Raw genomic sequence first — 11,346 nt, 5'->3', positions numbered from 1 at the left:
GAGGTTGTCTTCCTTTATGACGACCATGTCACCGATCCGAAGGTTCCGGGTAGGGGATTGCCATTTTCGTCCGTTTGTGCAGCTCCTTCAGGTACTCATCTTTCCAACGGAAACAAAATTGTTGGTGAAGAGCCTTCAGTCGCAGGTGGCCGGTTGGTTAATTGGTGGTTCCAACACCGAAATAAGAGGGCCACCTATGAGGAAATGGCCAGGAGTGAGCGCTAGTAAATCTGACGGATCCTCGGACATAGGGGAAATCGGCCTCGAATTCAGGCAGGCTTCGATCTTAGCGAGAAGAGTGGACAACTCTTCGAACGTATATTTCGAGGTGGATGTCGCCTTGTAAAAGAGTGCCTTAAAACTCTTTACGCCGGCTTCCCATAATCCACCCATATGCGGGGCGCCCGGCGGGTTGAAGTGCCAGGATAGGCTCTTGTGGGCGTGTTGTGCGATGACGCACTCCCTCGTCGCTTCCAAGAAGTCGTTGGAGATCACCTTGTCAGCTCCAACGAAGGTTTTCCCGTTGTCCGAGTACATCTGGTATGAACACCCGCGCCGTGCGATGAAACGGGAGAATGCGGCCAGGAATTTCTCCGTCGTAAGATCCGATGTTGCCTCCAAGTGGATCGCCTTCGCGCTGAAGCACACGAAGACGCAGACATACCCTTTGGTGATGAGGCAGGCTCGGCCAGTGTAATTCTTTATTTCGAATGGGCCGGCGAAGTCGACTCCAGTGTGCGTGAAAGGTCTCGAGTAGGACGCCCTTTCCTTGGGCAAGTCCCCCATCATTTGGGTCTGCAATCTCTTCTTGTAGATGACGCAAACCTTGCAGGAGTTGATGGTGGATTTAACGAGGACCTTCAATTTTGGAATCCAGAATCTGGAACGGATCAGCCGCATGACGACTTGGTTACCCCCATGTAAGGATATACGATGGGTGAAACGAACCAGTAGTCGTGCAAAGGACGAGGAATACGAGAGGATGATTGGATGACTCTCATCGTAACGCAGCGAGTGGGACGCCCTCAGACGCCCACAGGCCCGTAGAATCCCCTTGCCATCGAGGAAAGGGTTCAAGTTTCGGATTGAACTTGAGGAAGGAACCTGCTGCTTGGACTGTAGACATTGGTATTCTTGTGGGAAAGTGTGTCGTTGAGCCATGACGATTAGCCGCTCTTGGATCCGTGACAGCTCATCCGCCTAGACCACGGTAGAGCTTGGAACTGCCAATTTCCGACTCCTATCGATGAATCTGAGGACATAGGCGGACGTGCGCAATGCCTTGCCAAACTCAGAGAACTGATTTAGGAAGTCAGGAGTAGGAGGTAACTTAGCGACGTTGCACTTCATCCGTTGCTCCAGCAGGGTCTCCGGAATGGGACTTGGAGATGTTGGCCATTGATCCGACGGGAGATGAAGCCACTCGGGTCCATGCCACCACAAAGGATTACACATCAATTCTTGTGGCAGGACACCTCGGCTTGCGAGATCTGCCGGATTGTGCTCGGAACGCACATGCGACCAGTTCTTGGCGTCGCTGGCTTGGACGATCTTGGCCACGCGATTGGCCACAAAGGTTGTCCATCTGCAGGGTGGCTTGTTCAACCAGGCGAGAACAATTGTTGAATCAGTCCAAAAGAAAGTCTGGAAACTTTCTGCTGGCAGATTCAGGAGGAGGGCTGCAGATAACTCAGCTAACAGGTCTGCGCCACAAAGCTCCAAACGTGGCACTGAGAGAGACTTGACAGGAGCCACCTTTGTCTTCGCAGTAAGGAGATGTGTGGAAACCTTGCTCGCCATCTCCACACGGACATGGATCGCTGCTCTATACGCCCTTTCTGATGCATCACAGAATCCGTGGTACTGGAGCTTCACTCGTGTCTGGAATTGGACCCATCTTGGAATCCGGATCTTTCCCAGAGCAGGATAGCTCTGGAGGTACTCCTTCCATTGGAGTAAAAGATCCGTGGGTAAATGCTCGTCCCATTCGAGCGTTCTCAGCCATATCTCCTGCATGAAGATCTTGGGTCGGATAACGAAAGGGGCCAGCCACCCGGCTGGGTCGAAAAGCTTAGCGATTTGCGAAAGCACTTCCCTCTTCGTGTAGGAGTCCTGATGGGCAACTTCTGGTGGCATGAAAGAAGAACTCGTCATCGTGAGCTTGCCACCTGATGCCCAGAGTTTTCGCCGTACTAGAGTCTTCGAGTTCGAGGAAATCTTCTCGAAGTAGATGGTCCTTTGGAATGTCCTTCAGCACGCTCTTATGGTTCGACGTCCACTTCCTCAGCGGGAAGCCAGCACTGTCCAGGGCTGCACACACTTCCGCAATGGTCCGGATGGCTAGGACGTCGTCCACGTACATGTTGTTGGAAATGACTCGGCTTGCGAGAGGATACTCCAAGCGTATGTCATCAGCAAGTTGCTGGAGGACTCGTAGAGCCAGGAAAGGCGCACAGTTGACACCGAATGTCACTGTGTTCAACTCAAAGTCACGGATCTCACCGTCCGACGTGCGGAACAGAATTCGTTGGAACGGTGTGTGCTTTGAGTCCATGAGGATTTGGCGATACATCTTCGTTATGTCCGCATTGAACACATATCGATAGTATCGCCATCGGAGGATCTGCAATGTGAGATCCGATTGGAGAATAGGCCCTGAATGAAGGATATCACTCAGACTCTTGCCATTTGAGGATGGACAAGATGCGTTGAAAACGACCCGCACCTTCGTTGTGGTGCTATCTGGTTTGAACACGGCGTGGTGAGGCAGGTAGAAATTGGGAGTCGTGCCAATCGCCTGAGGCGATATGGGTGTCATATGACCCAAGTCCACGTACTCCTGGAGAACGGCATTGTACTGTTCCTTTAGAGAATCGTTTCTTGACAAACGATTCTCGTTCTTGAGGAATTGAGCCAGCGCTATAGATCTGGAATGACCCAGTTCAATGCCATCGGGCTTCCGGAATGGAAGAGTCACCCGATATCTGCCACATTTCCTACGAGAAGTAGTCTTAACGAAGTTTTCTTCGCAAACGAAGTCTGACTCCTTTATCAGCTTCGCTGGAATATCCTCCACCTCCCAAAATTTGGAAAGTAGGCTGTCGAGCTGTTCGTTTGCTTGGAGGGCGACTCTTGTCGAAAACGCAGAAACAGTTGTCGACATACTCTGGGAGACGGGGCCGGTAAGAATCCAGCCAAACACGGTTTCCTGCCCAAGAGTGAGCCACAAATGTTTGGCCGGGAGCCGCTCAAGATGACCGACGGAAGGATATCAGCGCCAATTAGTATATCGATCTGAGCGCTCTTGTAGAAGTGTGGATCTGCCAGTTCTATCGCTGGTAGATCCTTTAGGAAAGTTCGCGGCATATCGAAGGAGGGCAGGTTGCCTGCCAACTGTGGAATTACGAATGCCGAAGTCTCGATATGGAGCCTCGGCTTCGTCGGAGAACCAATGCTGAAGTGACATAACTTCTGCGATTGGGCCGCAACTGCGTGATTTAGCCCGGATACCTGGGCTCGCACGGACTGGAAAGGCAACTTAATGCATTGGAACAAACGCTCAGAAATGAAGGTCGCTTCGGACCCGGAATCAATTAGCGCACGTGCGGTATATGTAGTGCCCAAGTGGCAAACATTGATGACCGCCGTGCCGAGAAGGACATTCTGAGCATTATTGGCAAAGAAATTCTGCACATTTGTTGCCGTTGGATATGGAGTGGACTGTATATTGGACGATGAAGAGGCACCATTGTGGGCACTGTCACCCCGATGGAGAAGAGTGTTGTGCCGCGCCTTTGCATGTAAAGCAATTGTGCGCACTCGTACACTCTCGGAGTTGGTGACCTCTTGCGAAACAGTTTAAACAGAGACTTTTCTGTTTGATGTATGTCATTCTCTCGTTGACCGACATTTGCAAAAAACGCGGACACACCCGGACAGGGTGATTCTCCTTTGAGCACAAGTCACACGATTTGCCTTTCGGAGTGACTCGGGCCTCAAAAGAATTGACCCGCTTGGAATTCTGCGGACGGGATGGTCCTGCAGTTGCGTTCTGTGGGTTGGCATTTTGTTTTCGCTTCAAGCGTACGACAGCGCTCATTGAGGAACGTGCTCATATCCTGCCATGCGGGAATTTTCGCTTTGTCCACCAAAGATTGCTCCCACAACGAGAGTGTGAGCTTGGGGAGTTTGGACGAGCAGAGGAAAACGAGGATGCAATCTGCGAACGGGCTACAGACGGAAATGTCTGAATGCTCAAGAGCGGTCAGGCAACGCTGAATCGTGCTCTGCAGCTCCTTGATAGCTGCTCCCGACTCTTGGGTAACCGTGGACAGGTTAAACAGGATCTTCAATTGGCTTGTTATTAACAAGCGCTTGTTCTCAAAACGTTCGCAGAGAGCACCCCAAGCCGACGCGAAACCATCGTTCGTCAGCGGAAATTTGGCTACTATTTCATTGGCCTCATCTGCGGTCTTCGAATTCAGATGGAAAAGTTTCTCAACCGGAGTCAACCTTGGATTGTTGGCATAGATGGCCGTGAAAAGGTCACGGAAAGTCGGCCACCGCAAGTAATCCCCACGGAACACTTCGGTGTCGACTGGAGGGAGCCGGCAGCCACTGGAGTATACAGGAGGAACGGATGCTTTACTCCTGCTGGACCCGTAAACTTGGGTAATTTGCCCCTTAACACGGGCGAGACACCGCTCATACACTGCATAGCAGTGATCGTATTTCGCCTCCATGGCCTGTGTGCCTTCACTGTCGCCGTCTCGATGCAGTGCATCAGCGCATGTGGAATAGGCGGCTTCGACATTGTCCCAGAGGACTTGCAGCCGGTCACGACGGATTTCGTACGTGTGTACATTGTCATCTTCGGCTGCAGGCCCTCTGACCCGACTCTCGAATTGCACCAGTCTGTCAGAGACGGCGACAAAGTTGCTGAGAGCCATCGCACGGGTTTTGCTAAATTTATCTTGGACGGAACGGGTAGTTGCCTGACTACGTAGAGCAGTCGAAGATGTACGCAACAGCGGAGTCTTTGCAGAAGCAGACGGCGACGGACGATCGACTTTTACTTGGAGTTGAGCGGCAGGTGTGGCGGATTTGGACCCCGAAGGAGCGGGCGAAGCGGACGACAGGCGACGAGCTGTGGTCGGAAGCTTTAACGAGTGTTTTGAGTCCTTTTCGCTCTTTTGGCTCTTGGACATACTATGCTTCGGCAGTCACTTTAGAGTCTTTTCTCAACAAAGACTCACGGTAAAGCGGACAGCCGAAAGCAAGCACAAAATGGAGAAGAACTTCGGCTGTCACAGGATAGTGAGCAAAGCCGACACAAAACAACAGACGAGGAACAAATCGCTGTTGGAAAAAACAAAATTGTTTAAGTAAAACACAAACAGCAGCGTGAATCTTTATTGCTCGGTGTGATTGCTGCTGTTTATATACGTATACGGAGATGGATAAGATATTATATGTATGTTGTATGTGTGTAACACTGGATTGAATATATAATATCAGTAAATACGTAGCATATACGGAGTGTATATGTGTGTAAGTGTCGACAGCAAAAGAAATAGCAGAGTACACACAACCGCGGCCAAATCGGAAAGTATTAGCGAACTCTTTTAAACTGTATAGATACTTACACGTACATATACATATAAGGATATATATATATATATATACTGTGCCAAGTATACACAAAGTAGAAAAGATGACTGAGAAAATGCCGGTAGAACGCTTATGTACTTATATATATGCTGTGTCACATATATATAAGGTACAAGGAAAAAAATATGGCGCGAACACGACACTTGCACAAAATGTATGGAGAAAAAAGTGTATTACCTATCTTGACAACCAATTGCTTGCTGGGGTCGAGCGATATCCAATATCCGGCTCGAAGCACCAAAATGTGTAGGGGGGCGTCTCTCAAATAAATAAAAACACTTTAACTTTCCGTATGTAGTGGGTTTGTTCACTTTTACAAACTTTTTATTCGACACTTGAAAATATACGTGTGCATGTGCGCAAAGAAAATTTGAAAAATATGATAAATGCAGAAAAGCACTAAAAAGGGGCAGGGTGACCATCTCCAGAGGAAACCAAGAACAGTGTGTCTGCGCGTATGACACAGTCACACGCACAGTATACCAGCTTTGTCGCTATCGATAACTTTCGATCGCGACCACACTGTCAGCTGGCCTGATTGGTCACACCTGCAGTCATCTGGCATCAACACACTGTGCCATGGTTTAAATGAAACACGCACTAGGCTAAAAGCAAAAATGTAGAAAAAATTTTATTTTTAAATAAAAATATGAATTAATTTGTTTTTCATTAAATACATATCAATATTCAATATAGGTTAGGTTAGGTGGGACCGGCTGCCCCTGTACGGGGCAAAGCATAGACCAGTAGAGGTCCGTAGCTGTACCGGTAGCTTATCTACGTCTCAGAAGTCGCGCAGTATGGACGCCTTCTTAGCAAAAGCCAGTAGCATCCTAGGAGGTAGCCGTGACACGTCCCGAAGATCGTTGTGGCACGGCGAATTAAGGTATTTCAACCGGAGTCGGGATAACGATGGGCATCTACAGAGAAGATGCTCGAGTGTCTCCTTAACTCCGGGCTCGTTGCATTTCCTGCACTGATCACTGTTCGTGATACCCAGCTTTACAGCATGGGCAGCCGACAGACAGTGACCGGTTAAAATGCCTAGCATTAGCCTGCAGTCTTTCCTTGAAAGCTGCATGACGAAATTGGTTAAGTTTTTATTGGTAGAGACACACATCAGCCTTGCAGTTTTGCACGAGTTGGCATTGCGCCAGCTAGCGTCCCACTGAAGTCTGGAGCGCACCTCAATTTCCCTGCCTAGAGTTCGCTGGGATATCGGAACATTGCACATGTTACCGACATCGAGCCCCACTCCCTCTTTGGCGAGAGAGTCTGCGATCTCGTTGCCAACGATGCCCTGGTGGCTTGGGATCCAATAGATACGCACGACCGCAGATGCATTCAGCGACTCTATTGCTCTTCTGCTGTCCAGGACAACTTTGGACTTGACCACATCAGAGTGCATTGATCTTATTGCAGCCTGGCTGTCAACAAAGATGTTAATAGAGTTATGGTTACACTGTAAACCCCGAGCCAATTCGGCAGCCTTGCCAATGGCGAAAACTTCCGCCTGGAAGATGCTGCAGTGGTCTGGGAGTTTATAGGAATGTTTGGAGACCGGGTCCGGGCAGTATACGGCCGCTCCGACACCATCATCCATCTTCGACCCGTCGGTGAAGAGGTTGAGGGCTTCGGGAATGCATAACCCTTCCCGCCAGCAGTCCGGTTCCAGGAATATTGTTTTAATATGGTCAGTACTGGTAAGGGGGATAGTATAGTCCAGGTCTCTACTAGTCTCCCTACCAATGGCGCTGTGACCATAGCCTAGCAGACCCAGATTGCCTGTTGCGGCAATCCTTAGGGACGATTTTGCGGCTATGGATTGCGCGTATAGGTTCAACGGTTCGACCCCAGCTATTACCTCGAGGGCTTTAGTTGGCGTCGACCTGATAGCGCCTGTGATGCACAGTAGCGCTTGACGCTGTGTCTTTTCCATGCTGGATAGGTACGTCCTTTTTTCCGTGGCCTGCCACCACACTATAACACCATAGGTGAGGATAGGGCGAACAACTGCGATGTATATCCACCGCATTAGATTAGGAGAGAGGCCCCAAGTGCAACTAAGCATCTTTTTCGCCATGTACAAGCCTCCGGTGGCCTTCTTTACCCTTTCTAACACGTTGAGCTTCCATGACAGTTTGCTGTCCAGAACCACACCTAGGTATTTTACTGCTAGGCTCGGCTTTAGCATGGTGCAGCCTATTTTTGGGGGGGACCACGCAGATACCTTATACCTCTTCGTGAGCCCGGCTGATTCGGCCCATGCTTTAACTTTCCGCAGAGTAAGTTCCATTACGGAACTAAGGGTGGTTGGGCATTTCGCAGTTATCAAAATGCTTATGTCGTCGGCATAGGCAATTAACTTGGGGGCCCGTCTAGTAAATTTTTGAAGTAGGCTATTTACGACCAGATTCCAAAGGAGAGGCGAGAGAACCCCACCCTGGGGAGTGCCACCTCGCACTACCTTTGTAATGGCCGCATCGCCCCACGTAGCCACCACCCGCCTGTCACAGAGAAGGCGGTTGACCCACCTGTGGATCGCTGGTGCCGTGTTAACTGAGGTAAGGCCCTTCATAATAGCGTCAGTGGTGACGTTATTGAAGGCGCCTGAAATGTCAAGAAATGCACCCAAGGCATATTCTTTATAATGGTCTGCTTTTTCAATGGAGGCTACTAGAGCATGGAGAGCTGTCTCAATGGACTTGCCCTTTGTATACGCATGCTGATTTGGGGACAACAGATGCATTGAGTTGTTTCTGATGTGCAAATCAAGTAGCTTTTCTAATGTTTTTAGCAGGAAAGAGGTTAGGCTGATAAGCCGGAAGTCATTTGGGACCACATGACTGCATTTACCCGCCTTGGGCAGGAAAATTACTTTCGAGGTCCTCCAAAGAGTGGGGATATGACCCCATGCGAGGCACGCCGAATAGATACCCGATAGCCACGGAACAATCGTGAGCTTACTGGCTTGCAGCATTGCTGGCGAGAGTCCATCGAGACCGGGCGACCTGACCTTCGCAAAGGAGTCGATAGCCCAAATTATTTTATTAGCTGTAATTAGACCGGCAGGGGGTTTCATAACTGGGAGACTAGGAAGGAGCTGCTAGTCACTGTTCTCCATTCCAATACATCCCGGGAAATGAGTTGAGAGCAGTGCTTCAAGAGTTTCAGCACTGCTCTCCGTCCACACTCCATCGCCCGACTTGAGCAGACTAGGACTGGAAGACTGCTTGGACAGCAGTTTCCTCAGTCTGAAGGTGTCTTTGATGTTGTCTAGGTCAGAGCAAAAGGTTCTCCTTGAAGACCTTTTGGATGATCGGATCATCCTCTTGTAAGACTTTAGGAGAGAAATGTACTCGTCCCAGACGTATTCATTGTCCGCCTTCTTAGCAAGTTGAAACATGCTGGTAAGCTCCCCACGAAGCGAAGAGAGATCTGGGTTCCACCAAGGTGGCTTCGATCTTCTCGTCGGTCTAGAGAGCCTACATGATTGGCGAAATGCGAAAAGTAGTCCTGCTGAGAGGACATTGACATTTGTTTCTAGGTCCTGTACCGAGTTGATGTTACCCGGCGGACCAAGAGACTTGGAAACAAGGCTAGAGAATTTCGCCCAGTTAGTATTGCGGGGATGTCTGAACGGCTGAGCCGCAGGTACCCTGTTAAATGGAGTAGTAAATTGAATGTACTTATGATCCGAGAAGGAGGGTCTATCCAGGACCCTCCACTCTTCTACATTGGTACACTCAGTCGCAATCGTTAAGTCCAGCACATTACAAGATGTGGGACCTACATAGGTAGATACCTCACCTCTGTTGGCTAGTCTAAGCTTATTGTTAAGGATAAAATCAAGAACTGACTCACCCCTGTCGTTAATTTCGGGACTTCCCCAGACGCTATGGTGGGCGTTGGCGTCCGTTCCGATGATAAGGTGTTTTTTGGAGGAGCAGACCATGTCCACCAGCCTCCGCAGCTCGTCAGGTGGAGCCGGCATGTCGTGGGCCATGTAGCAGGATGCCAGCAGCAAACATCCCTCACGGCTCTCCAGCACCACCACGGTAAGATCGTCATTGCTGTAATTAGGTAGTAGATGAGCTTTTAGCCCCTTTTTTACAAGGATGGCAGTTCTCGATCTACTTACCAATGTCGGGACGTACAGATCGTAATTAAGCGACTTCAGCCCAGCAACAGTGTTGCCCGACGCTATCCACGGTTCTTGGACCAAAGCCGCGTAGGCGGACACTTCCTCCATGGTAAGGAGTAGCTCCGCCGAAGCCGTTTTAGATTTATGGAGGTTGATTTGCAGCACACTCATTAGAGGTTAGCAAACTCGCGGGGGGCCCGTCTTCATGGACAGTTCCTCCCCCACCTCCTCCGTCTCATCAGTCAAGCTGAGGTGCTGGGTGGCGTCGGTCACGCTCTCAAGACCGAGATCTGCCTCAACCTCCCCTGCCCTCAGCGTGTGTGTGTCCTTGTCGTTCGGATGACGTTTCTTGAGGCGAAGGTACACGCTCCCTAAGCCCCACGCCATCTTCCCATTGCGTTTATATAGCAGATCCTCGGCCTCCTTATTGATCTGAATGATCACGTGCTGCCCACCACTGGGTAAAGGTTCATCAACCTTCAGCACGGACCAATCACTCGTCGGTATGGCCGGGTTCTGCTTTTTAAGCAGCTGAAGCGCCCGCTCGCCCTGAACAACTATTGGGAAAAGGACTTTCGCCTTCGGCGTGGACGGAATATTATTCCTATCCACCACGTCCAGCTTGGCCCCCTCCCACAGTCCGTCCAGTTTGGGTACGGTCGCTTGCAGCCACTGCAATGTTGGGTCGTCCTTGCATGTCAGGATCTTGACACCATTCATCCAGCCAGTGCCTTCAAATGTAGGCATTGGACTGTCTGGGACATTCTCCATCCTGACAAACAGTGCGTCGACCAGCTACTATGGGTCAACCGCCACCGCTCTGCAGACATTTTCCCGTTAGGGTCCCCTCTGTCGATGAGAGCAACGGCGAGATGCCGCCCTGGCAGTTTTAGCAACCGTTGCCCTCTGTCTCGTCTTGTCCGTGTTGGTAGAGCCAGGTGCTCGCAGCCTCTTGCTCACTGGGGCCCCTTGCTTGGGACTCTCAGCGGACCGTTGGCGCTTGCTTGCCATGGACTCCATCTTGTTGTTGGCAGAGCCAGTAGAACCGGTCTGCACTTTATTGTCTTTTGGAAGGGGGCTAAGTTGGTTTCCCGCATCCACGTGTTGGCCCAGGCAAGCCTCTCCTGGTCCTTGACGGACACGTTTGCTACGCTATTAAGCCTTGCGTGAATACGGGTCGCCGCCTTATTTTTGGCCTTCTCCTTCAGCCCCCCCGTGCCCCGCTGCGCAACCTTGGAGGTGCTGGCGATAGGCAGGGGTGACTGAAGAGGAAGACGTTCCCCCTCCACTGTAGAAGTTGGCGCAGCGCTCGTTTGGTCTGAGTCGGTTAAGACCACAGCACCCGCGCGCACCAACGTCGTATTTTTGGTGGCAGTGTTGTTACAACTGATTCGGCCTGCTCCCGCCGCATCAGAGGTGTGACCGCTGGCGACACGCAGAGAGGATCTCTCCCCCCCGTGCCCGCCGGTGGTAGCAGTCACGCCTTCCACCGACGTTTGGGCTGACATCCCAGCCCGGGTTGAATGTTTAAA

General features: G+C 50.7%; 1 protein-coding gene across 1 annotated transcript; it reads right to left on the bottom strand.

Annotated features, from left to right (window-relative positions):
• Window positions 1–135: 135 nt before the first annotated feature.
• On the bottom strand, window positions 136–1,161 carry LOC127566223 (uncharacterized). The gene has a single exon (XM_052008203.1). The coding sequence runs from the start codon at window positions 1,159–1,161 to the stop codon at window positions 136–138; it is 1,026 nt and encodes a 341-aa protein (XP_051864163.1).
• Window positions 1,162–11,346: the final 10,185 nt, after the last annotated feature.

The sequence above is a fragment of the Drosophila albomicans genome, chromosome 2R, assembly GCF_009650485.2.
Source record: "Drosophila albomicans strain 15112-1751.03 chromosome 2R, ASM965048v2, whole genome shotgun sequence".
NCBI lineage: Eukaryota > Metazoa > Arthropoda > Insecta > Diptera > Drosophilidae > Drosophila > Drosophila albomicans.
Note: the sequence above shows the minus strand (reverse complement) of the source record. Positions and strands in the feature narration are given on the sequence as shown.

What these genes read in the sequence shown, in the direction of transcription:
- LOC127566223 (XM_052008203.1), bottom strand. Translation starts at nt 1,161, where the DNA reads ATGGCTCAACGACACACTTTCCCACAAGAATACCAATGTCTACAGTCC.